At 56.0% G+C, this 24,370-nt stretch overlaps 7 protein-coding genes, 1 non-coding gene and 7 pseudogenes across 8 annotated transcripts; all 15 read left to right on the top strand.

Moving 5' to 3' along the window:
• Positions 1 to 77: 77 nt before the first annotated feature.
• Positions 78 to 1,349, top strand: LOC147099098 (uncharacterized). Its single transcript, XM_085969280.1, has one exon. It carries the CDS (start codon positions 138 to 140, stop codon positions 1,347 to 1,349), a length of 1,212 nt encoding a protein of 403 aa, XP_085825406.1. The 5' UTR covers positions 78 to 137.
• Positions 1,350 to 1,826: 477 nt separating this feature from the next.
• On the top strand, positions 1,827 to 2,027 carry LOC147099097 (U2 spliceosomal RNA; annotated as a pseudogene).
• Positions 2,028 to 2,665: 638 nt separating this feature from the next.
• Positions 2,666 to 2,856, top strand: LOC147099096 (U2 spliceosomal RNA). Its single transcript, XR_015074007.1, has one exon. It is a non-coding gene; the product is annotated as a U2 spliceosomal RNA (small nuclear RNA).
• A 638-nt stretch (positions 2,857 to 3,494) lies between these two features.
• LOC147099095 (U2 spliceosomal RNA) lies at positions 3,495 to 3,629 on the top strand (annotated as a pseudogene).
• Positions 3,630 to 3,647: 18 nt separating this feature from the next.
• LOC147099094 (uncharacterized) lies at positions 3,648 to 5,864 on the top strand. Its single transcript, XM_085969183.1, has 2 exons — positions 3,648 to 5,237; positions 5,565 to 5,864. Exons 1-2 carry the CDS (start codon positions 3,648 to 3,650, stop codon positions 5,862 to 5,864), a joined length of 1,890 nt encoding a protein of 629 aa, XP_085825309.1.
• A 2,125-nt stretch (positions 5,865 to 7,989) lies between these two features.
• Positions 7,990 to 9,318, top strand: LOC147099093 (uncharacterized). Its single transcript, XM_085969279.1, has one exon. The coding sequence runs from the start codon at positions 7,990 to 7,992 to the stop codon at positions 9,316 to 9,318; it is 1,329 nt and encodes a 442-aa protein (XP_085825405.1).
• A 452-nt stretch (positions 9,319 to 9,770) lies between these two features.
• LOC147099092 (U2 spliceosomal RNA) lies at positions 9,771 to 9,976 on the top strand (annotated as a pseudogene).
• Positions 9,977 to 10,614: 638 nt separating this feature from the next.
• On the top strand, positions 10,615 to 10,696 carry LOC147099091 (U2 spliceosomal RNA; annotated as a pseudogene).
• Positions 10,697 to 11,923: 1,227 nt separating this feature from the next.
• On the top strand, positions 11,924 to 12,127 carry LOC147099090 (U2 spliceosomal RNA; annotated as a pseudogene).
• A 638-nt stretch (positions 12,128 to 12,765) lies between these two features.
• On the top strand, positions 12,766 to 12,907 carry LOC147099089 (U2 spliceosomal RNA; annotated as a pseudogene).
• Positions 12,908 to 13,140: 233 nt separating this feature from the next.
• LOC147099088 (uncharacterized) lies at positions 13,141 to 15,357 on the top strand. Its single transcript, XM_085969182.1, has 2 exons — positions 13,141 to 14,730; positions 15,058 to 15,357. Exons 1-2 carry the CDS (start codon positions 13,141 to 13,143, stop codon positions 15,355 to 15,357), a joined length of 1,890 nt encoding a protein of 629 aa, XP_085825308.1.
• A 2,182-nt stretch (positions 15,358 to 17,539) lies between these two features.
• LOC147099086 (uncharacterized) lies at positions 17,540 to 19,278 on the top strand. The gene is made up of 2 exons (XM_085969181.1): positions 17,540 to 18,306; positions 19,248 to 19,278. The coding sequence occupies exons 1-2, from the start codon at positions 17,600 to 17,602 to the stop codon at positions 19,276 to 19,278; spliced, it is 738 nt and encodes a 245-aa protein (XP_085825307.1). The 5' UTR covers positions 17,540 to 17,599.
• LOC147099087 (U2 spliceosomal RNA) lies at positions 18,497 to 18,643 on the top strand (annotated as a pseudogene).
• A 137-nt stretch (positions 19,279 to 19,415) lies between the features above and the next one.
• LOC147099085 (uncharacterized) lies at positions 19,416 to 21,262 on the top strand. The gene is made up of 2 exons (XM_085969180.1): positions 19,416 to 20,217; positions 21,189 to 21,262. Exons 1-2 carry the CDS (start codon positions 19,416 to 19,418, stop codon positions 21,260 to 21,262), a joined length of 876 nt encoding a protein of 291 aa, XP_085825306.1.
• A 1,702-nt stretch (positions 21,263 to 22,964) lies between these two features.
• LOC147099084 (uncharacterized) lies at positions 22,965 to 24,236 on the top strand. Its single transcript, XM_085969278.1, has one exon. The coding sequence runs from the start codon at positions 23,025 to 23,027 to the stop codon at positions 24,234 to 24,236; it is 1,212 nt and encodes a 403-aa protein (XP_085825404.1). The 5' UTR covers positions 22,965 to 23,024.
• Positions 24,237 to 24,370: the final 134 nt, after the last annotated feature.

The raw sequence follows: 24,370 nt of genomic DNA, 5'->3' as shown, positions 1-24,370 counted from the left end.
AGGTTAAGACCTCCCTGTACATGGATGACGTCGCCGTCTTTTGCTCGGATCCGCTGTCGGTCCGCAGACTGCTGAGCATCTGCGACCAATTTGAACTGGCCTCGGGAGCGAAAGTAAATCGCAGCAAAAGCGAGGCCATGTTCTTTGGGAACTGGGCCGACCGATCCTTTGTCCCCTTCACCGTCAGGTCAGATTACCTGAAGGTGCTGGGAATATGGTTCGGAGCGGCTGGGGCATGCACAAAAAACTGGGAGGAGCGTATCTCCAAGGCACGCCAGAAACTGGGAATGTGGGAGCAGCGCTCCCTGTCGATCGTGGGAAAGAACCTGGTCATCAGGTGCGAAGTGCTGTCAGTGCTGCTGTACGTGGCGCAGGTGTGGCCCATACCCCGACCCTGCGCCGCCGCAGTCACCCGAGCCGTCTTCCACTTTATCTGGAGATCGAAAATGGACCGTGTCCGGAGGGACACGATGTACAAATCTCCAGAGAAAGGGGGAAAGAACGTACCAAACGTCGCCCTCATCCTGATGGCCACCTTTGTGTGCGGCTGCATCAAACTGTGCACGGACCCTCAGTACGCAAACACCAAGTGTCACTACGTGCTGAGGTTCTACCTGACCCCGGTGTTGCGAAGGATGGGTCTGGCGACGCTGCCGCGGAACGCTCCATCCAGTTGGACCGTGCCAGACCACCTGTCCTTCGTGGAAAAGTTTTTCACGGCAAACACCTTTGACCACAAAGCTGTCAAGCAGTGGTCAGCACGAAACGTCCTCGGGACCCTACGGGAAAAGGAGATGGTAGATCCTCTCGGATGGTTCCCTGAGCAGACTGTCGAAGTCATTTGGCAGAATGCCTCATCGCCAGAACTCACAAACAAGCACCAAGACGTAGCTTGGCTGGTGGTGAGAAGGGCCCTCCCCGTCAGATCCTTCATGCACTCCCGACGTCTCTGCTCCACCGCACGCTGTCCGCGAGGAGGCTGCGCTTGGGACGAGACCGTCATCCATCTCCTTCTGGAATGTGCCTTTGCACAGAAGGTCTGGAAAGAGATGCAGTGGTCTTTGTCGAGGTTCATCCCGAGCAGCTCGGTAACACAGGACTCTGTGCTCTACGGACTGTTCCCAGGGACGCACACCGAGACAAACATCAACTGCTGCTGGAAGATCATCAACTCGGTGAAAGACGCCCTTTGGTCTGCCCGAAACTTGCTGGTCTTCCAGAGCAAGGAGATGTCCACGACCGAGTGTTGCAGATTGGCACATTCCAAGGTCCGGGAGTACGTGCTGAGGGACGCACTAAAGGTTGGTGCCGCCGCCGCCAAGGCACGATGGGGAAGGGCCACAGTTTAAGGCCCTCCCGCCAGTGTACACTGAGGGGCTGAAACCAGTGGAAAACCCCCCCCTCGGGCCGCATGACGTACAAGTGTGTTAATTGTAAAGCACTTGTAATCTGTGAATGTAAATAGAGTACCATGTACTGCATTCATGTGTATTATTAAGCCATATATAATACGGTTGGTGGATTGTAAATGTAATGTATTTTGAGAAATGTTGGAATGCATCTCGGCCCCCCTTGGGCTGTATGACTGATAAAACATGTAATGAAAATGTACCTGTATGTGTAAAGAGAGTACCATGTACTGCTTTCATCTGTAATATGATTTGTGGAGTGTATATTGTTATATATTGAAACATGCTTTGATATATGTAATGATAAATGTAATGTAATTTGTAAATTGAGTGCCATGTGCTGAAGTTAATTTGCACTGTACCAGATGTGGACTGCATTGTCATGTACATGAACAAAGATTTTTATAAATAAAGCATATATATTGAAATAAAAAAAAAAAAAAAAAAAAAAAAAAAAAAAAAAAATCTGTTCTTATCAGTTTAATATCTGATACGTCCCCTATCTGGGGACCAAATATTAAATTGATTTTTGGAACAGGGAGATGGAACAGGGGCTTGCTCCGTCCACTCCACGCATCGACCTGGTATTGCAGTGCTTCCGGGAGCGGTGCAGCTTCCCCTCTTTGGGGTGGGAAGTCGCAAAAGTCAAAAACAGAAAAAGTTTTCGCACCACTTTCAGCCGTGCTGTCTTTCCTTTGTAGAGCCGCTCGGGCTCGCCCTTGTCGTGCCGCCGCCTTACTTTTCACCCGCTCGCTGGCCGGCCGCGCCGCAGGCTAAGCAGCCGCCTTCGGGGGTGTTTTTCGCTCTGCGTTTGCATGTCAAAATTGTGTTTTTCTTTCTTATTTGCATATGGGGACGTGCCCTGGATTTCAGGGCGGGGCCTCGCCACCTTTCCCGCTCTGCAGCTGACCTGGACCGTGCTGCACCCTGTTGGATTTCTGAGCCACTGCGCCCGCCCCCGTTGGAAAAGGAGGGGGGAGGGGACACCGCAAGCCCCGCCGGCGCGCTCCTGCGCGCCGCCCGGTTGGTTAATTGCTCGCAAAATGCAAATGCTTTCATGGCGTCATCTCCGCCGAAGGGAAGGGGGTGCCATACGGGCACGGCTTTTCGTCTGGCTTGCAAGTAAGTAAGCCCTGGCCGAAATTGCTCTCTTGCTGCAGGCCCGCCGTCGCACCTGCGCTCGGCCGACCGCGGCCAGATTGACGGAGAAGACAGAGGCCGAGGGACACTTGCGCGTCGGCGGGAGTTTACAGGCTATCGCTTCTCGGCCTTTTGGCTAAGATCAAGTGTAGTATCTGTTCTTATCAGTTTAATATCTGATACGTCCCCTATCTGGGGACCAAATATTAAATTGATTTTTGGAACAGGGAGATGGAACAGGGGCTTGCTCCGTCCACTCCACGCATCGACCTGGTATTGCAGTGCTTCCGGGAGCGGTGCAGCTTCCCCTCTTTGGGGTGGGAAGTCGTAAAAGTCAAAAGCAGAAAAAGTTTTCGCACCACTTTCAGCCGTGCTGTCTTTCCTTTGTAGAGCCGCTCGGGCTCGCCCTTGTCGTACCGCCGCCTTACTTTTCACCCGCTCGCTGGCCGGCCGCGCCGCAGGCTAAGCAGCCGCCTTCGGGGGTGTTTTTCGCTCTGCGTTTGCATATCAAAATTGTGTTTTTCTTTCTTATTTGCATATGGGGACGTGCCCTGGATTTCAGGGCGGGGCCTCGCCACCTTTCCCGCTCTGCAGCTGACCTGGACCGTGCTGCACCCTGTTGGATTTCTGAGCCACTGCGCCCACCCCCGTTGGAAAAGGAGGGGGGAGGGGACACCGCAAGCCCCGCCGGCGCGCTCCTGCGCGCCGCCCGGTTGGTTAATTGCTCGCAAAATGCAAATGCTTTCATGGCGTCATCTCCGCCGAAGGGAAGGGGGTGCCATACGGGCACGGCTTTTCGTCTGGCTTGCAAGTAAGTAAGCCCTGGCCGAAATTGCTCTCTTGCTGCAGGCCCGCCGTCGCACCTGCGCTCGGCCGACCGCGGCCAGATTGACGGAGAAGACAGAGGCCGAGGGACACTTGCGCGTCGGCGGGAGTTTACAGGCTATCGCTTCTCGGCCTTTTGGCTAAGATCAAGTGTAGTATTTGTTTGATTCTGATGCTAATTGACCTTGTGTCGCGATACTGGTGTTTCTGGTTTGGCTGCATTTTCATGCTGGCTTCGGCCTTGATCCAATCAGAGCAGAGCGATCTGCATAGATGGCGACTGAGGAAGCAGTGAGCGAGGAAACCCGAGAAAGGAGCTATCGGGAGCAAAAACCGAGGCCGCCGGAGGAGGAGCGATTGCGGGAGCCCGGAGTGGAGAGCGACCTGCAGCGCGAGGTGGCGGCCGACCATGCAGCGAGGTCGAGAGCCTGCAGCGGAGAGCGATCGGCAGGCGAGAGGGCGGCCAACGAAGGAGCGAGCTCGGGAGGCCGGGGCGGAGAGCGATTGGCAGGCATAACGTCGGCCAATGAGGAAGCGAGCCCGGGACTCCAGGGCGGAGAGCGATTGGCAGGCGAGACGAGGGCCAAGCAAGCAGCAAGCTTGGCAGCCCGGGGCAGAGAGCGATTGGCAGGCGCGACGGCGGCCAATGGAACAGCGAGCTCGAGAGCCTGGAGTGACGGGCGACCTGCAAGCGAGATTGCAGCAAACCGAGGAGCGAGACAGGGAGTCCGGAACACTGTCCGAGTCACAGTGAAGAAGGTGGAGGGACAATCGCCCATCGACCGCTCCCTTTTTGTGAAGAGGATCTTGACCGGATGCTGCGGATTCCAAGTTGCGGACATCTTCGCTCTGCAGGATTTCCCCAGCAGTGGACATTTTGATGTGACGTTCAGGAACGTCGCGGCATGCCTGAAATTTCTGCAGGCAGTTAAGGAAAAGGGGAGTGAAACGCTGCTTTCAGTTATGACTGCCGAGCCTCTATTCACTCTCCCAACACAAAGAAACCGGGTGGTCACTGTACACATGTACAACCCGCACATCCCTGTGGTCGATGTGCTGACGTTCCTCGGCAGATACGTCGACAGTGTCGGGAACAGCGTTGACGTAAATGACCTGTTTGGGATCTGGACCAGCAAACGCCAGATCAAAGTAACCCTGAAAGTGGATGCCAAAGGAGCCATCCAGCACCTCCCCTCCAGCTTCGCCATCGGTGGAAGCCGGGGCTACATGGTGTACGCGGGACAACCCAGGGTGTGTCGAACCTGCGGGAGATCCGGGCACGTGGCGGCGACCTGCACTGTCACCATCTGTCGCAACTGCAAGCAGGAAGGCCACCAGACGAAGGATTGCAAGGAGAGCAAGTGCTGCAACTTGTGCGGGGAGACAGGCCATCTCTACAAGGCCTGCCCAAGGCGCAGCAGCAGCTATGCGCAGGCAATTAAAGGACCTGTCAACAAGGCCGCCTCAAAGGAGACCAGCACCGCTCCCACCGCAGAGGCCCTCACTGGAAACGACCAAACCCAGGCAACCAGCACTCAGCCTCCTCCCCAACAGCCAGAGACCATGGAAGAGGAGGCAGCTGGAGAACAACAACTGGGAGAATGGCAGGAGGTCAAACGAAAGAACAAGAAAAAAAGCCTCCCCCAAAGAGAGAGGCCGCCAAAGTCCAGGCCTGTGGAAAAAAGGCGGCACTCGCCCCAAACGGGCAACACCAGCAGCTGCTCATCTGATGAGGAAGGGCAAGAAAAGAACAGTCACCAACAACAAAAAAAGTGGCTGAGCGAAAAGAAACAAACAGGAGTGATCACCGTGCCCCAGAACACCGGTAGCAACGAAGGGCACAACGCAGCCCAGCTCCAGACCGCCGGGAGCGGCCAAGTTCCCGACGCTCCCCAGCTCCAGACCGCCGGGAGTGGCCAAGTGCCCGACGCTCCCCAGCTCCAGACCGCCGGGAGTGGCCAAGTTCCCGACGCTCCCCAGCTCCAGACCGCCGGGAGTGGCCAAGTGCCCAACGCTCCCCAGCTCCAGACCGCCGGGAGTGGCCAAGTGCCTGACGCTCCCCAGCTCCAGACCGCCGGGAGCGGCCAAGTGCCCGACGCTCCCCAGCTCCAGACCGCCGGGAGCGGCCAAGAGCCCGACGCTCCCCAGCTACAGACTGCCGGGAGCGGCCAAGTGCCCGACGCTCCCCAGCTCCAGACAACCGGGAGCAGCGGAGCGTCCACCATCCCCCAGCTCCGGGAAACCGGGAGCAATGAAGCGACCGATGCACACCTGCTCCGGGAAACCGGGAGCCACGACACCACAGACGACAGGCTGAGGGAAGAACCATCCACGAATGAGGAAGAAGACTTCTTCTCACCGCCGTCATCCCCCTGCCGGTACAGCAACCCCTCAAGAGACCAGGGCGAGTTCCTCAGCCCAGGGCAAGTACAGTTTTTCTCTGACACTGTGTGTATGCAGGTCCAGCCCCAAGGGATGGAAACAGCATAAAGGACTGCTTATTAAAATGGGACTTGAACTCTATTTAAAATTTAAAATGGGTTTAAAAATTGCAAGCATAAACGTGCGTAGCATCAAAAGCACGACGCGATGTGTTTCCACCTTGGGGTACCTTGCCAAGGTCAAGGCCGACCTACTGTTCCTGCAGGAGTGCGGCCTACCGCACTTCAGCAACTACAGGCAGTGGTCGCGATGGTGGCCCCACGGCCAATCGATCTGGTCAGGAGGCAACGATTGCCGTGCCTCCGGCCTGGGTATTCTGCTGCGGGGAGGTGACTTCACCATCACCGAAGTTAAGGAGGTAGTGGGTGGCCGCCTCCTCGTAGCAGACGTACTGTACAAGAACGCCCCGCTCAGGCTGATCAATGTGTACGCCCCGACTCTCAAGAACGAGCGGCTGGCCGTCTTCCAGCAGCTACCGCTGCTGCTGGCGACGTCCAGGCCGGTTATTCTGGGCGGTGACTTCAACTGCATCATCGATGCGGCTGGGCGATCCGGCAGAGCCGACAGCAAACTGGACGCCACGTCCAGACTCCTGATGGAAGCGGTAAAAGACGCCAAGCTGCACGACATCTTCAGCAACCCTGCAGATGGAGCGCCGCGCAGATACACCTGGTCCAGGCCAGACGGGTCTGTCCGTTCCAGGATAGACTTCCTGTTTGTGTCCCAAGCTCTCTCGGTCAGATCCACCGACGTCAAGCCGGTGTTCTTCTCTGACCACTGCCTCTTACTAGCCGACTGTCACCCACAGGAAGACCAGAAAGTAGGCAGAGGGATATGGAAGCTGAACGTGAAACTGTTGACCCCAGAAAACATTGAGGAACTCAAAAGGGATTACAAAGGTTGGAGAACCGTGAAACCCCTCTTTGATTCCCCGGCGCACTGGTGGGAAACGATCAAGACGAACATCAAGAGGTTCTTCATCCTCAAAGGTGTTCAGAAGGCGAGAGAGGGACAGAGGGAAATGTCCCGACTCCAGAAAAGCATGCAGAATCTGCTCCTGCTGCAGTCGATGGGAGTCAATGTCGGGGAGGAACTCCAAGAGGTGAAGGGCCAGCAAGCCTCGCTCTATGCCTCAGAGTCCTCCAAGATCATCTTCCGCTCCAGAGTCCGCTCCGTGGAGCAGGACGAGACGTGCTCGCGTTTCTTCTTCCAAAAGGTACACAGAGGGAGCTCTGTGATCCACAGCCTGAAGGAGGAAGACGGCTCTGTGACGTCCTCGCAGCCTGACATGCGAAGGATCAGCAAATCCTTTTATGCCGGGCTGTACGACGCGAAGCCCACAGACAGCGCGGCCTCCCAGTCTTTCCTGTCGTCTATCTCGGAGGTGCTAGACGACAGCAAGCGGGAGAGTCTGGATCACCCGCTAACTCTGGACGAGCTGACAAAGGCCGTCCAGTCCTTCGAGACGAGTAAAACTCCCGGAAGCGACGGCCTACCGGTCGAGTTGTATTCGGCTCTGTGGGACTGGATGGGCCCAGACCTGCTGGAAGTGTACGGGGGTATGCTTCTGGCTGGCAGCATGTCAGAATCGATGAGGAAAGGCATCATCACCCTCATCTACAAGCAGAAAGGGGAGAGGGAAGAAATCAGAAACTGGCGGCCCATTTCGCTGCTTAATGTGGACTACAAGATTCTGTCCAAGGTCATCGCCAACAGGGTCAAGTCTGCTCTGGAGCTGGTGATCCACCCAGATCAGACCTGTGCCGTACCCGGCAGGAAGATCTCTGATAGCCTCGCGCTACTCAGGGATACGATCGCCTACGTGCGGGACAGGGGGGTGCACACCTGCTTAATCAGCTTGGACCAGGAGAAGGCTTTCGACAGAATATCGCACACGTACATGATGGACGTGCTCTCCAAAATGGGGTTTGGGGAGGGAATCTGCAATTGGATCCAACTGCTCTACACAGACATCAGTAGCGCAGTCCTAATCAACGGGTGGGAATCAGAAAGCTTCCCGATCAAATCTGGAGTCAGGCAGGGCTGTCCTCTCTCCTCCGTCTTGTTCGTGTGTTGTATCGAACCCTTTGCCCAATCCATCAGAAGGGATTCGAGCATTGGAGGGGTGACGATCCCAGGCAGCGGAGGCACTCAGGTTAAGACCTCCCTGTACATGGATGACGTCGCCGTCTTTTGCTCGGATCCGCTGTCGGTCCGCAGACTGCTGAGCATCTGCGACCAATTTGAACTGGCCTCGGGAGCGAAAGTAAATCGCAGCAAAAGCGAGGCCATGTTCTTTGGGAACTGGGCCGACCGATCCTTTGTCCCCTTCACCGTCAGGTCAGATTACCTGAAGGTGCTGGGAATATGGTTCGGAGCGGCTGGGGCATGCACAAAAAACTGGGAGGAGCGTATCTCCAAGGCACGCCAGAAACTGGGAATGTGGGAGCAGCGCTCCCTGTCGATCGTGGGAAGGAACCTGGTCATCAGGTGCGAAGTGCTGTCAGTGCTGCTGTACGTGGCGCAGGTGTGGCCCATACCCCGACCCTGCGCCGCCGCAGTCACCCGAGCCGTCTTCCACTTTATCTGGAGATCGAAAATGGACCGTGTCCGGAGGGACACGATGTACAAATCTCCAGAGAAAGGGGGAAAGAACGTACCAAACGTCGCCCTCATCCTGATGGCCACCTTTGTGTGCGGCTGCATCAAACTGTGCACGGACCCTCAGTACGCAAACACCAAGTGTCACTACGTGCTGAGGTTCTACCTGACCCCGGTGTTGCGAAGGATGGGTCTGGCGACGCTGCCGCGGAACGCTCCATCCAGTTGGACCGTGCCAGACCACCTGTCCTTCGTGGAAAAGTTTTTCACGGCAAACACCTTTGACCACAAAGCTGTCAAGCAGTGGTCAGCACGAAACGTCCTCGAGACCCTACGGGAAAAGGAGATGGTAGATCCTCTCGGATGGTTCCCTGAGCAGACTGTCGAAGTCATTTGGCAGAATGCCTCATCGCCAGAACTCACAAACAAGCACCAAGACGTAGCTTGGCTGGTGGTGAGAAGGGCCCTCCCCGTCAGATCCTTCATGCACTCCCGACGTCTCTGCTCCACCGCACGCTGTCCGCGAGGAGGCTGCGCTTGGGACGAGACCGTCATCCATCTCCTTCTGGAATGTGCCTTTGCACAGAAGGTCTGGAAAGAGATGCAGTGGTCTTTGTCGAGGTTCATCCCGAGCAGCTCGGTAACACAGGACTCTGTGCTCTACGGACTGTTCCCAGGGACGCACACCGAGACAAACATCAACTGCTGCTGGAAGATCATCAACTCGGTGAAAGACGCCCTTTGGTCTGCCCGAAACTTGCTGATCTTCCAGAGCAAGGAGATGTCCACGACCGAGTGTTGCAGATTGGCACATTCCAAGGTCCGGGAGTACGTGCTGAGGGACGCACTAAAGGTTGGTGCCGCCGCCGCCAAGGCACGATGGGGAAGGGCCACAGTTTAAGGCCCTCCCGCCAGTGTACACTGAGGGGCTGAAACCAGTGGAAAACCCCCCCTCGGGCCGCATGACGTACAAGTGTGTTAATTGTAAAGCACTTGTAACCTGTGAATGTAAATAGAGTACCATGTATTGCATTCATGTGTATTATTAAGCCATATATAATACGGTTGGTGGATTGTAATGTAATGTATTTTGAGAAATGTTGGAATGCACCTCGGCCCCCCTTGGCCTGTATGACTTATAAAACATGTAATGAAAATGTACCTGTTTGTGTAAAGAGAGTACCATGTACTGCTTTCATCTGTAATATGATTTGTGGAGTGTATATTGTTATATATTGAAACATGCTTTGATATATGTAATGATAAATGTAATGTAATTTGTAAATTGAGTGCCATGTGCTGAAGTTAATTTGCACTGTACCAGATGTGGACTGCATTGTCATGTACATGAACAAAGATTTTTATGAATAAAGCATATATATTGAAATAAAAAAAAATAAAAAAAATCTGTTCTTATCAGTTTAATATCTGATACGTCCCCTATCTGGGGACCAAATATTAAATTGATTTTTGGAACAGGGAGATGGAACAGGGGCTTGCTCCGTCCACTCCACGCATCGACCTGGTATTGCAGTGCTTCCGGGAGCGGTGCAGCTTCCCCTCTTTGGGGTGGGAAGTCGCAAAAGTCAAAAGCAGAAAAAGTTTTCGCACCACTTTCAGCCGTGCTGTCTTTCCTTTGTAGAGCCGCTCGGGCTCGCCCTTGTCGTGCCGCCGCCTTACTTTTCACCCGCTCGCTGGCCGGCCGCGCCGCAGGCTAAGCAGCCGCCTTCGGGGGTGTTTTTCGCTCTGCGTTTGCATGTCAAAATTGTGTTTTTCTTTCTTATTTGCATATGGGGACGTGCCCTGGATTTCAGGGCGGGGCCTCGCCACCTTTCCCGCTCTGCAGCTGACCTGGACCGTGCTGCACCCTGTTGGATTTCTGAGCCACTGCGCCCGCCCCCGTTGGAAAAGGAGGGGGGAGGGGACACCGCAAGCCCCGCCGGCGCGCTCCTGCGCGCCGCCCGGTTGGTTAATTGCTCGCAAAATGCAAATGCTTTCATGGCGTCATCTCCGCCGAAGGGAAGGGGGTGCCATACGGGCACGGCTTTTCGTCTGGCTTGCAAGTAAGTAAGCCCTGGCCGAAATTGCTCTCTTGCTGCAGGCCCGCCGTCGCACCTGCGCTCGGCCGACCGCGGCCAGATTGACGGAGAAGACAGAGGCCGAGGGACACTTGCGCGTCGGCGGGAGTTTACAGGCTATCGCTTCTCGGCCTTTTGGCTAAGATCAAGTGTAGTATCTGTTCTTATCAGTGGCTGCATCAAACTGTGCACGGACCCTCAGTACGCAAACACCAAGTGTCACTACGTGCTGAGGTTCTACCTGACCCCGGTGTTGCGAAGGATGGGTCTGGCGACGCTGCCGCGGAACGCTCCATCCAGTTGGACCGTGCCAGACCACCTGTCCTTCGTGGAAAAGTTTTTCACGGCAAACAACTTTGACCACAAAGCTGTCAAGCAGTGGTCAGCACGAAACGTCCTCGAGACCCTACGGGAAAAGGAGATGGTAGATCCTCTCGGATGGTTCCCTGAGCAGACTGTCGAAGTCATTTGGCAGAATGCCTCATCGCCAGAACTCACAAACAAGCACCAAGACGTAGCTTGGCTGGTGGTGAGAAGGGCCCTCCCCGTCAGATCCTTCATGCACTCCCGACGTCTCTGCTCCACCGCACGCTGTCCGCGAGGAGGCTGCGCTTGGGACGAGACCGTCATCCATCTCCTTCTGGAATGTGCCTTTGCACAGAAGGTCTGGAAAGAGATGCAGTGGTCTTTGTCAAGGTTCATCCCGAGCAGCTCGGTAACACAGGACTCTGTGCTCTACGGACTGTTCCCAGGGACGCACACCGAGACAAACATCAACTGCTGCTGGAAGATCATCAACTCGGTGAAAGACGCCCTTTGGTCTGCCCGAAACTTGCTGGTCTTCCAGAGCAAGGAGATGTCCACGACCGAGTGTTGCAGATTGGCACATTCCAAGGTCCGGGAGTACGTGCTGAGGGACGCACTAAAGGTTGGTGCCGCCGCCGCCAAGGCACGATGGGGAAGGGCCACAGTTTAAGGTCCTCCCGCCAGTGTACACTGAGGGGCTGAAACCAGTGGGAAACCCCCCCTCGGGCCGCATGACGTACAAGTGTGTTAATTGTAAAGCACTTGTAATCTGTGAATGTAAATAGAGTACCATGAACTGCATTCATGTGTATTATTAAGCCATATATAATACGGTTGGTGGATTGTAATGTAATGTATTTTGAGAAATGTTGGAATGCACCTCGGCCCCCCTTGGGCTGTATGACTTATAAAACATGTAATGAAAATGTACCTGTTTGTGTAAAGAGAGTACCATGTACTGCTTTCATCTGTAATATGATTTGTGGAGTGTATATTGTAATATATTGAAACATGCTTTGATATATGTAATGATAAATGTAATGTAATTTGTAAATTGAGTGCCATGTGCTGAAGTTAATTTGCACTGTACCAGAGGTGGACTGCAGTGTCATGTACATGAACAAAGATTTTTATGAATAAAGCATATATATTGAAATAAAAAAAATAAAAAAATCTGTTCTTATCAGTTTAATATCTGATACGTCCCCTATCTGGGGACCAAATATTAAATTGATTTTTGGAACAGGGAGATGGAACAGGGGCTTGCTCCGTCCACTCCACGCATCGACCTGGTATTGCAGTGCTTCCGGGAGCGGTGCAGCTTCCCCTCTTTGGGGTGGGAAGTCGCAAAAGTCAAAAGCAGAAAAAGTTTTCGCACCACTTTCAGCCGTGCTGTCTTTCCTTTGTAGAGCCGCTCGGGCTCGCCCTTGTTGTGCCGCCGCCTTACTTTTCACCCGCTCGCTGGCCGGCCGCGCCGCAGGCTAAGCAGCCGCCTTCGGGGGTGTTTTTCGCTCTGCGTTTGCATGTCAAAATTGTGTTTTTCTTTCTTATTTGCATATGGGGACGTGCCCTGGATTTCAGGGCGGGGCCTCGCCACCTTTCCCGCTCTGCAGCTGACCTGGACCGTGCTGCACCCTGTTGGATTTCTGAGCCACTGCGCCCACCCCCGTTGGAAAAGGAGGGGGGAGGGGACACCGCAAGCCCCGCCGGCGCGCTCCTGCGCGCCGCCCGGTTGGTTAATTGCTCGCAAAATGCAAATGCTTTCATGGCGTCATCTCCGCCGAAGGGAAGGGGGTGCCATACGGGCACGGCTTTTCGTCTGGCTTGCAAGTAAGTAAGCCCTGGCCGAAATTGCTCTCTTGCTGCAGGCCCGCCGTCGCACCTGCGCTCGGCCGACCGCGGCCAGATTGACGGAGAAGACAGAGGCCGAGGGACACTTGCGCGTCGGCGGGAGTTTACAGGCTATCGCTTCTCGGCCTTTTGGCTAAGATCAAGTGTAGTATCTGTTTGATTCTGATCTGTATATGATTTGTGGAGTGTATATTGAAACATGCTTTGATATATGTAATGATAAATGTAATGTAATTTGTAAATTGAGTGCCATGTGCTGAAGTTAATTTGCACTGTACCAGAGGTGGACTGCAGTGTCATGTACATGAACAAAGATTTTTATGAATAAAGCATATATATTGAAATAAAAAAAAAATAAAAAAAATAAAAAAAATCTGTTTGATTCTGATGCTAATTGACCTTGTGTCGCGATACTGGTGTTTCTGGTTTGGCTGCATTTTCATGCTGGCTTCGGCCTTGATCCAATCAGAGCAGAGCGATCTGCATAGATGGCGACTGAGGAAGCAGTGAGCGAGGAAACCCGAGAAAGGAGCTATCGGGAGCAGAAACCGAGGCCGCCGGAGGAGGAGCGATTGCGGGAGCCCGGAGTGGAGAGCGACCTGCAGCGCGAGGTGGCGGCCGACCATGCAGCGAGGTCGAGAGCCTGCAGCGGAGAGCGATCGGCAGGCGAGAGGGCGGCCAACGAAGGAGCGAGCTCGGAAGGCCGGGGCGGAGAGCGATTGGCAGGCATGACGTCGGCCAATGAGGAAGCGAGCCCGGGACTCCAGGGCGGAGAGCGATTGGCAGGCGAGACGAGGGCCAAGCAAGCAGCAAGCTTGGCAGCCCGGGGCAGAGAGCGATTGGCAGGCGCGACGGCGGCCAATGGAACAGCGAGCTCGAGAGCCTGGAGTGACGGGCGACCTGCAAGCGAGATTGCAGCAAACCGAGGAGCGAGACAGGGAGTCCGGAACACTGTCCGAGTCACAGTGAAGAAGGTGGAGGGACAATCGCCCATCGACCGCTCCCTTTTTGTGAAGAGGATCTTGACCGGATGCTGCGGATTCCAAGTTGCGGACATCTTCGCTCTGCAGGATTTCCCCAGCAGTGGACATTTTGATGTGACGTTCAGGAACGTCGCGGCATGCCTGAAATTTCTGCAGGCAGTTAAGGAAAAGGGGAGTGAAACGCTGCTTTCAGTTATGACTGCCGAGCCTCTATTCACTCTCCCAACACAAAGAAACCGGGTGGTCACTGTACACATGTACAACCCGCACATCCCTGTGGTCGATGTGCTGACGTTCCTCGGCAGATACGTCGACAGTGTCGGGAACAGCGTTGACGTAAATGACCTGTTTGGGATCTGGACCAGCAAACGCCAGATCAAAGTAACCCTGAAAGTGGATGCCAAAGGAGCCATCCAGCACCTCCCCTCCAGCTTCGCCATCGGTGGAAGCCGGGGCTACATGGTGTACGCGGGACAACCCAGGGTGTGTCGAACCTGCGGGAGATCCGGGCACGTGGCGGCGACCTGCACTGTCACCATCTGTCGCAACTGCAAGCAGGAAGGCCACCAGACGAAGGATTGCAAGGAGAGCAAGTGCTGCAACTTGTGCGGGGAGACAGGCCATCTCTACAAGGCCTGCCCAAGGCGCAGCAGCAGCTATGCGCAGGCAATTAAAGGACCTGTCAACAAGGCCGCCTCAAAGGAGACCAGCACCGCTCCCACCGCAGAGGCCCTCACTGGAAACGACCAAACCCAGGCAACCAGCACTCAGCCTCCTCCCCAACAGCCAGAGACCATGGAAGAGGAGGCAGCTGGAGAACAACAACTGGGAGAATGGCAGGAGGTCAAACGAAAGAACAAGAAAAAAAGCCTCCCCCAAAGAGAGAGGCCGCCAAAGTCCAGGCCTGTGGAAAAAAGGCGGCACTCGCCCCAAACGGGCAACACCAGCAGCTGCTCATCTGATGAGGAAGGGCAAGAAAAGAACAGTCACCAACAACAAAAAAAGTGGCTGAGCGAAAAGAAACAAACAGGAGTGATCACCGTGCCCCAGAACACCGGTAGCAACGAAGGGCACAACGCAGCCCAGCTCCAGACCGCCGGGAGCGGCCAAGTTCCCGACGCTCCCCAGCTCCAGACCGCCGGGAGTGGCCAAGTGCCCGACGCTCCCCAGCTCCAGACCGCCGGGAGTGGCCAAGTTCCCGACGCTCCCCAGCTCCAGACCGCCGGGAGTGGCCAAGTGCCCGACGCTCCCCAGCTCCAGACCGCCGGGAGTGGCCAAGTGCCTGACGCTCCCCAGCTCCAGACCGCCGGGAGCGGCCAAGTGCCCGACGCTCCCCAGCTCCAGACCGCCGGGAGCGGCCAAGAGCCCGACGCTCCCCAGCTACAGACTGCCGGGAGCGGCCAAGTGCCCGACGCTCCCCAGCTCCAGACAACCGGGAGCAGCGGAGCGTCCACCATCCCCCAGCTCCGGGAAACCGGGAGCAATGAAGCGACCGATGCACACCTGCTCCGGGAAACCGGGAGCCACGACACCACAGACGACAGGCTGAGGGAAGAACCATCCACGAATGAGGAAGAAGACTTCTTCTCACCGCCGTCATCCCCCTGCCGGTACAGCAACCCCTCAAGAGACCAGGGCGAGTTCCTCAGCCCAGGGCAAGTACAGTTTTTCTCTGACACTGTGTGTATGCAGGTCCAGCCCCAAGGGATGGAAACAGCATAAAGGACTGCTTATTAAAATGGGACTTGAACTCTATTTAAAATTTAAAATGGGTTTAAAAATTGCAAGCATAAACGTGCGTAGCATCAAAAGCACGACGCGATGTGTTTCCACCTTGGGGTACCTTGCCAAGGTCAAGGCCGACCTACTGTTCCTGCAGGAGTGCGGCCTACCGCACTTCAGCAACTACAGGCAGTGGTCGCGATGGTGGCCCCACGGCCAATCGATCTGGTCAGGAGGCAACGATTGCCGTGCCTCCGGCCTGGGTATTCTGCTGCGGGGAGGTGACTTCACCATCACCGAAGTTAAGGAGGTAGTGGGTGGCCGCCTCCTCGTAGCAGACGTACTGTACAAGAACGCCCCGCTCAGGCTGATCAATGTGTACGCCCCGACTCTCAAGAACGAGCGGCTGGCCGTCTTCCAGCAGCTACCGCTGCTGCTGGCGACGTCCAGGCCGGTTATTCTGGGCGGTGACTTCAACTGCATCATCGATGCGGCTGGGCGATCCGGCAGAGCCGACAGCAAACTGGACGCCACGTCCAGACTCCTGATGGAAGCGGTAAAAGACGCCAAGCTGCACGACATCTTCAGCAACCCTGCAGATGGAGCGCCGCGCAGATACACCTGGTCCAGGCCAGACGGGTCTGTCCGTTCCAGGATAGACTTCCTGTTTGTGTCCCAAGCTCTCTCGGTCAGATCCACCGACGTCAAGCCGGTGTTCTTCTCTGACCACTGCCTCTTACTAGCCGACTGTCACCCACAGGAAGACCAGAAAGTAGGCAGAGGGATATGGAAGCTGAACGTGAAACTGTTGACCCCAGAAAACATTGAGGAACTCAAAAGGGATTACAAAGGTTGGAGAACCGTGAAACCCCTCTTTGATTCCCCGGCGCACTGGTGGGAAACGATCAAGACGAACATCAAGAGGTTCTTCATCCTCAAAGGTGTTCAGAAGGCGAGAGAGGGACAGAGGGAAATGTCCCGACTCCAGAAAAGCATGCAGAATCTGCTCCTGCTGCAGTCGATGGGAGTCAATGTCGGGGAGGAACTCCAAGAGGTGAAGGGCCAGCAAGCCTCGCTCTATGCCTCAGAGTCCTCCAAGATCATCTTCCGCTCCAGAGTCCGCTCCGTGGAGCAGGACGAGACGTGCTCGCGTTTCTTCTTCCAAAAGGTACACAGAGGGAGCTCTGTGATCCACAGCCTGAAGGAGGAAGACGGCTCTGTGACGTCCTCGCAGCCTGACATGCGAAGGATCAGCAAATCCTTTTATGCCGGGCTGTACGACGCGAAGCCCACAGACAGCGCGGCCTCCCAGTCTTTCCTGTCGTCTATCTCGGAGGTGCTAGACGACAGCAAGCGGGAGAGTCTGGATCACCCGCTAACTCTGGACGAGCTGACAAAGGCCGTCCAGTCCTTCGAGACGAGTAAAACTCCCGGAAGCGACGGCCTACCGGTCGAGTTGTATTCGGCTCTGTGGGACTGGATGGGCCCAGACCTGCTGGAAGTGTACGGGGGTATGCTTCTGGCTGGCAGCATGTCAGAATCGATGAGGAAAGGCATCATCACCCTCATCTACAAGCAGAAAGGGGAGAGGGAAGAAATCAGAAACTGGCGGCCCATTTCGCTGCTTAATGTGGACTACAAGATTCTGTCCAAGGTCATCGCCAACAGGGTCAAGTCTGCTCTGGAGCTGGTGATCCACCCAGATCAGACCTGTGCCGTACCCGGCAGGAAGATCTCTGATAGCCTCGCGCTACTCAGGGATACGATCGCCTACGTGCGGGACAGGGGGGTGCACACCTGCTTAATCAGCTTGGACCAGGAGAAGGCTTTCGACAGAATATCGCACACGTACATGATGGACGTGCTCTCCAAAATGGGGTTTGGGGAGGGAATCTGCAATTGGATCCAACTGCTCTACACAGACATCAGTAGCGCAGTCCTAATCAACGGGTGGGAATCAGAAAGCTTCCCGATCAAATCTGGAGTCAGGCAGGGCTGTCCTCTCTCCTCCGTCTTGTTCGTGTGTTGTATCGAACCCTTTGCCCAATCCATCAGAAGGGATTCGAGCATTGGAGGGGTGACGATCCCAGGCAGCGGAGGCACTCAGGTTAAGACCTCCCTGTACATGGATGACGTCGCCGTCTTTTGCTCGGATCCGCTGTCGGTCCGCAGACTGCTGAGCATCTGCGACCAATTTGAACTGGCCTCGGGAGCGAAAGTAAATCGCAGCAAAAGCGAGGCCATGTTCTTTGGGAACTGGGCCGACCGATCCTTTGTCCCCTTCACCGTCAGGTCAGATTACCTGAAGGTGCTGGGAATATGGTTCGGAGCGGCTGGGGCATGCACAAAAAACTGGGAGGAGCGTATCTCCAAGGCACGCCAGAAACTGGGAATGTGGGAGCAGCGCTCCCTGTCGATCGTGGGAAGGAACCTGGTCATCAGGTGCGAAGTGCTGTCAGTGCTGCTGTACGTGGCGCAGGTGTGGCCCATACCCCGACCCTGCGCCGCCGCAGTCACCCGAGCCGTCTTCCACTTTATCTGGAGATCGAAAATGGACCGTGTCCGGAGGGACACGATGTACAAATCTCCAGAGAAAGGGGGAAAGAACGTACCAAACGTCGCCCTCATCCTGATGGCCACCTTTGTGTGCGGCTGCATCAAACTGTGCACGGACCCTCAGTACGCAAACACCAAGTGTCACTACGTGCTGAGGTTCTACCTGACCCCGGTGTTGCGAAGGATGGGTCTGGCGACGCTGCCGCGGAACGCTCCATCCAGTTGGACCGTGCCAGACCACCTGTCCTTCGTGGAAAAGTTTTTCACGGCAAACACCTTTGACCACAAAGCTGTCAAGCAGTGGTCAGCACGAAACGTCCTCGAGACCCTACGGGAAAAGGAGATGGTAGATCCTCTCGGATGGTTCCCTGAGCAGACTGTCGAAGTCATTTGGCAGAATGCCTCATCGCCAGAACTCACAAACAAGCACCAAGACGTAGCTTGGCTGGTGGTGAGAAGGGCCCTCCCCGTCAGATCCTTCATGCACTCCCGACGTCTCTGCTCCACCGCACGCTGCCCGCGAGGAGGCTGCGCTTGGGACGAGGCCGAGGGACACTTGCGCGTCGGCGGGAGTTTACAGGCTATCGCTTCTCGGCCTTTTGGCTAAGATCAAGTGTAGTATCTGTTCTTATCAGTATCTGCTTGATTCTGATGCAAATTGACCTTGTGTCGCGATACTGGTGTTTCTGGTTTGGCTGCATTTTCATGCTGGCTTCGGCCTTGATCCAATCAGAGCAGAGCGATCTGCATAGATGGCGACTGAGGGAGCAGTGAGCGAGGAAACCCGAGAAAGGAGCTATCGGGAGCAGAAACCGAGGCCGCCGGAGGAGGAGCGATTGCGGGAGCCCGGAGTGGAGAGCGACCTGCAGCGCGAGGTGGCGGCCGACCATGCAGCGAGGTCGAGAGCCTGCAGCGGAGAGCGATCGGCAGGCGAGAGGGCGGCCAACGAAGGAGCGAGCTCGGGAGGCCGGGGCGGAGAGCGATTGGCAGGCATGACGTCGGCCAATGAGGAAGCGAGCCCGGGACTCCAGGGCGGAGAGCGATTGGCAGGCGAGACGAGGGCCAAGCAAGCAGCAAGCTTGGCAGCCCGGGGCAGAGAGCGATTGGCAGGCGCGACGGCGGCCAATGGAACAGCGAGCTCGAGAGCCTGGAGTGACGGGCGACCTGCAAGCGAGATTGCAGCAAACCGAGGAGCGAGACAGGGAGTCCGGAACACTGTCCGAGTCACAGTGAAGAAGGTGGAGGGACAATCGCCCATCGACCGCTCCCTTTTTGTGAAGAGGATCTTGACCGGATGCTGCGGTTTCCAAGTTGCGGATATCTTCGCTCTGCAGGATTTCCCCAGCAGTGGACATTTTGATGTGACGTTCAGGAACGTCGCGGCATGCCTGAAATTTCTGCAGGCAGTTAAGGAAAAGGGGAGTGAAACGCTGCTTTCAGTTATGACTGCCGAGCCTCTATTCACTCTCCCAACACAAAGAAACCGGGTGGTCACTGTACACATGTACAACCCGCACATCCCTGTGGTCGATGTGCTGACGTTCCTCGGCAGATACGTCGACAGTGTCGGGAACAGCGTTGACGTAAATGACCTGTTTGGGATCTGGACCAGCAAACGCCAGATCAAAGTAACCCTGAAAGTGGATGCCAAAGGAGCCATCCAGCACCTCCCCTCCAGCTTCGCCATCGGTGGAAGCCGGGGCTACATGGTGTACGCGGGACAACCCAGGGTGTGTCGAACCTGCGGGAGATCCGGGCACGTGGCGGCGACCTGCACTGTCACCATCTGTCTCAACTGCAAGCAGGAAGGCCACCAGACGAAGGATTGCAAGGAGAGCAAGTGCTGCAACTTGTGCGGGGAGACAGGCCATCTCTACAAGGCCTGCCCAAGGCGCAGCAGCAGCTATGCGCAGGCAATTAAAGGACCTGTCAACAAGGCCGCCTCAAAGGAGACCAGCACCGCTCCCACCGCAGAGGCCCTCACTGGAAACGACCAAACCCAGGCAACCAGCACTCAGCCTCCTCCCCAACAGCCAGAGACCATGGAAGAGGAGGCAGCTGGAGAACAACAACTGGGAGAATGGCAGGAGGTCAAACGAAAGAACAAGAAAAAAAGCCTCCCCCAAAGAGAGAGGCCGCCAAAGTCCAGGCCTGTGGAAAAAAGGCGGCACCCGCCCCAAACGGGCAACACCAGCAGCTGCTCATCTGATGAGGAAGGGCAAGAAAAGAACAGTCACCAACAACAAAAAAAGTGGCTGAGCGAAAAGAAACAAACAGGAGTGATCACCGTGCCCCAGAACACCGGTAGCAACGAAGGGCACAATGCAGCCCAGCTCCAGACCGCCGGGAGCGGCCAAGTTCCCGACGCTCCCCAGCTCCAGACCGCCGGGAGTGGCCAAGTGCCCGACGCTCCCCAGCTCCAGACCGCCGGGAGTGGCCAAGTGCCCGACGCTCCCCAGCTCCAGACCGCCGGGAGCGGCCAAGAGCCCGACGCTCCCCAGCTACAGACTGCCGGGAGCGGCCAAGTGCCCGACGTCCCCCAGCTCCAGACCGCCGGGGGCGGCCAAGTGCCCGACGCTCCCCAGCTCCAGACAACCGGGAGCAGCGGAGCGTCCACCATACCCCAGCTCCGGGAAACCGGGAGCAATGAAGCGACCGATGCACACCTGCTCTGGGAAACCGGGAGCCACGACACCACAGGCGACAGGCTGAGGGAAGAACCATCCACGAATGAGGAAGAAGACTTCTTCTCACCGCCGTCATCCCCCTGCCGGTACAGCAACCCCTCAAGAGACCAGGGCGAGTTCCTCAGCCCAGGGCAAGTACAGTTTTTCTCTGACACTGTGTGTATGCAGGTCCAGCCCCAAGGGATGGAAACAGCATAAAGGACTGCTTATTAAAATGGGACTTGAACTCTATTTAAAATGGGTTTAAAAATTGCAAGCATAAACGTGCGTAGCATCAAAAGCACGACGCGATGTGTTTCCACCTTGGGGTACCTTGCCAAGGTCAAGGCCGACCTACTGTTCCTGCAGGAGTGCGGCCTACCGCACTTCAGCAACTACAGGCAGTGGTCGCGATGGTGGCCCCACGGCCAATCGATCTGGTCAGGAGGCAATGATTGCCGTGCCTCCGGCCTGGGTATTCTGCTGCGGGGAGGTGACTTCACCATCACCGAAGTTAAGGAGGTGGTGGGTGGCCGCCTCCTCGTAGCAGACGTACTGTACAAGAACGCCCCGCTCAGGCTGATCAATGTGTACGCCCCGGCTCTCAAGAACGAGCGGCTGGCCGTCTTCCAGCAGCTACCGCTGCTGCTGGCGACGTCCAGGCCGGTTATTCTGGGCGGTGACTTCAACTGCATCATCGATGCGGCTGGGCGATCCGGCAGAGCCGACAGCAAACTGGACGCCACGTCCAGACTCCTGATGGAAGCGGTAAAAGACGCCAAGCTGCACGACGTCTTCAGCAACCCTGCAGACGGAGCGCCGCGCAGATACACCTGGTCCAGGCCAGACGGGTCTGTCCGTTCCAGGATAGACTTCCTGTTTGTGTCCCAAGCTCTCTCGGTCAGATCCACCGACGTCAAGCCGGTGTTCTTCTCTGACCACTGCCTCTTACTAGCCGACTGTCACCCACAGGAAGACCAGAAAGTAGGCAGAGGGATATGGAAGTTGAACGTGAAACTGTTGACCCCAGAAAACATGGAGGAACTCAAAAGGGATTACAAAGGTTGGAGAACCGTGAAACCCCTCTTTGATTCCCCGGCGCACTGGTGGGAAACGATCAAGACGAACATCAAGAGGTTCTTCATCCTCAAAGGTGTTCAGAAGGCGAGAGAGGGACAGAGGGAAATGTCTCGACTCCAGAAAAGCATGCAGAATCTGCTCCTGCTGCAGTCGATGGGAGTCAATGTCGGGGAGGAACTCCAAGAGGTGAAGGGCCAGCAAGCCTCGCTCTATGCCTCAGAGTCCTCCAAGATCATCTTCCGCTCCAGAGTCCGCTCCGTGGAGCAGGACGAGACGTGCTCGCGTTTCTTCTTCCAAAAGGTACACAGAGGGAGCTCTGTGATCCACAGCCTGAAGGAGGAAGACGGCTCTGTGACGTCCTCGCAGCCTGACATGCGAAGGATCAGCAAATCCTTTTATGCCGGGCTGTACGACGCGAAGCCCACAGACAGCGCGGCCTCCCAGTCTTTCCTGTCGTCTATCTCGGAGGTGCTAGACGACAGCAAGCGGGAGAGTCTGGATCACCCGCTAACTCTGGACGAGCTGACAAAGGCCGTCCGGTCCTTCGAGACGAGTAAAACTCCCGGAAGCGACGGCCTACCGGTCGAGTTGTATTCGGCTCTGTGGGACTGGATGGGCCCAGACCTGCACGGGGGTATGCTTCTGGCTGGCAGCATGTCAGAATCGATGAGGAAAGGCATCATCACCCTCATCTACAAGCAGAAGGGGGAGAGGGAAGAAATCAGAAACTGGCGGCCCATTTCGCTGCTTAATGTGGACTACAAGATTCTGTCCAAGGTCATCGCCAACAGGGTCAAGTCTGCTCTGGAGCTGGTGATCCACCCGGATCAGACCTGTGCCGTACCCGGCAGGAAGATCTCTGATAGCCTCGCGCTACTCAGGGATACGATCGCCTACGTGCGGGACAGGGGGGTGCACACCTGCTTAATCAGCTTGGACCAGGAGAAGGCTTTCGACAGAATATCGCACACGTACATGATGGACGTGCTCTCCAAAATGGGGTTTGGGGAGGGAATCTGCAATTGGATCCAACTGCTCTACACAGACATCAGTAGCGCAGTCCTAATCAACGGGTGGGAATCAGAAAGCTTCCCGATCAAATCTGGAGTCAGGCAGGGCTGTCCTCTCTCCTCCGTCTTGTTCGTGTGTTGTATCGAACCCTTTGCCCAATCCATCAGAAGGGATTCGAGCATTGGAGGGGTGACGATCCCAGGCAGCGGAGGCACTCAGGTTAAGACCTCCCTGTACATGGATGACGTCGCCGTCTTTTGCTCGGATCCGCTGTCGGTCCGCAGACTGCTGAGCATCTGCGACCAATTTGAACTGGCCTCGGGAGCGAAAGTAAATCGCAGCAAAAGCGAGGCCATGTTCTTTGGGAACTGGGCCGACCGATCCTTTGTCCCCTTCACCGTCAGGTCAGATTACCTGAAGGTGCTGGGAATATGGTTCGGAGCGGCTGGGGCATGCACAAAAAACTGGGAGGAGCGTATCTCCAAGGCACGCCAGAAACTGGGAATGTGGGAGCAGCGCTCCCTGTCGATCGTGGGAAGGAACCTGGTCATCAGGTGCGAAGTGCTGTCAGTGCTGCTGTACGTGGCGCAGGTGTGGCCCATACCCCGACCCTGCGCTGCCGCAGTCACCCGAGCCGTCTTCCACTTTATCTGGAGATCGAAAATGGACCGTGTCCGGAGGGACACGATGTACAAATCTCCAGAGAAAGGGGGAAAGAACGTACCAAACGTCGCCCTCATCCTGATGGCCACCTTTGTGTGCGGCTGCATCAAACTGTGCACGGACCCTCAGTACGCAAACACCAAGTGTCACTACGTGCTGAGGTTCTACCTGACCCCGGTGTTGCGAAGGATGGGTCTGGCGACGCTGCCGCGGAACGCTCCATCCAGTTGGACCGTGCCAGACCACCTGTCCTTCGTGGAAAAGTTTTTCACGGCAAACACCTTTGACCACAAAGCTGTCAAGCAGTGGTCAGCACGAAACGTCCTCGAGACCCTACGGGAAAAGGAGATGGTAGATCCTCTCGGATGGTTCCCTGAGCAGACTGTCGAAGTCATTTGGCAGAATGCCTCATCGCCAGAACTCACAAACAAGCACCAAGACGTAGCTTGGCTGGTGGTGAGAAGGGCCCTCCCCGTCAGATCCTTCATGCACTCCCGACGTCTCTGCTCCACCGCACGCTGTCCGCGAGGAGGCTGCGCTTGGGACGAGACCGTCATCCATCTCCTTCTGGAATGTGCCTTTGCACAGAAGGTCTGGAAAGAGATGCAGTGGTCTTTGTCGAGGTTCATCCCGAGCAGCTCGGTAACACAGGACTCTGTGCTCTACGGACTGTTCCCAGGGACGCACACCGAGACAAACATCAACTGCTGCTGGAAGATCATCAACTCGGTGAAAGACGCCCTTTGGTCTGCCCGAAACTTGCTGATCTTCCAGAGCAAGGAGATGTCCACGACCGAGTGTTGCAGATTGGCACATTCCAAGGTCCGGGAGTACGTGCTGAGGGACGCACTAAAGGATGGTGCCGCCGCCGCCAAGGCACGATGGGGAAGGGCCACAGTTTAAGGCCCTCCCGCCAGTGTACACTGAGGGGCTGAAACCAGTGGAAAACCCCCCCTCGGGCCGCATGACGTACAAGTGTGTTAATTGTAAAGCACTTGTAACCTGTGAATGTAAATAGAGTACCATGTACTGCATTC

This window comes from Somniosus microcephalus, chromosome 28 (genome assembly GCF_052327205.1).
Source record: "Somniosus microcephalus isolate GS21.2 chromosome 28, FLI_Smic_1.0, whole genome shotgun sequence".
Taxonomy (NCBI): Eukaryota; Metazoa; Chordata; class Chondrichthyes; order Squaliformes; family Somniosidae; genus Somniosus; species Somniosus microcephalus.
This window is presented reverse-complemented; position numbering and strand designations above follow the sequence as displayed.

Excerpts from the sequence above, each read along its gene's own strand:
- LOC147099098 (XM_085969280.1), top strand. The coding sequence starts at position 138 with ATGTTCTTTGGGAACTGGGCCGACCGATCCTTTGTCCCCTTCACCGTC.
- LOC147099094 (XM_085969183.1), top strand. The coding sequence starts at position 3,648 with ATGGCGACTGAGGAAGCAGTGAGCGAGGAAACCCGAGAAAGGAGCTAT. Across the intron at positions 5,238-5,564 it reads ACGCAGCCCAGCTCCAGACC|CTCCAGACAACCGGGAGCAG; the intron begins GCCGGGAGCGGC and ends GACGCTCCCCAG.
- LOC147099093 (XM_085969279.1), top strand. The coding sequence starts at position 7,990 with ATGGATGACGTCGCCGTCTTTTGCTCGGATCCGCTGTCGGTCCGCAGA.
- LOC147099088 (XM_085969182.1), top strand. The coding sequence starts at position 13,141 with ATGGCGACTGAGGAAGCAGTGAGCGAGGAAACCCGAGAAAGGAGCTAT. Across the intron at positions 14,731-15,057 it reads ACGCAGCCCAGCTCCAGACC|CTCCAGACAACCGGGAGCAG; the intron begins GCCGGGAGCGGC and ends GACGCTCCCCAG.
- LOC147099086 (XM_085969181.1), top strand. The coding sequence starts at position 17,600 with ATGTTCTTTGGGAACTGGGCCGACCGATCCTTTGTCCCCTTCACCGTC. Across the intron at positions 18,307-19,247 it reads CAGACTGTCGAAGTCATTTG|GATTTCCCCAGCAGTGGACA; the intron begins GCAGAATGCCTC and ends TTCGCTCTGCAG.
- LOC147099085 (XM_085969180.1), top strand. The coding sequence starts at position 19,416 with ATGTACAACCCGCACATCCCTGTGGTCGATGTGCTGACGTTCCTCGGC. Across the intron at positions 20,218-21,188 it reads CACCGTGCCCCAGAACACCG|AACGAGCGGCTGGCCGTCTT; the intron begins GTAGCAACGAAG and ends CCGGCTCTCAAG.
- LOC147099084 (XM_085969278.1), top strand. The coding sequence starts at position 23,025 with ATGTTCTTTGGGAACTGGGCCGACCGATCCTTTGTCCCCTTCACCGTC.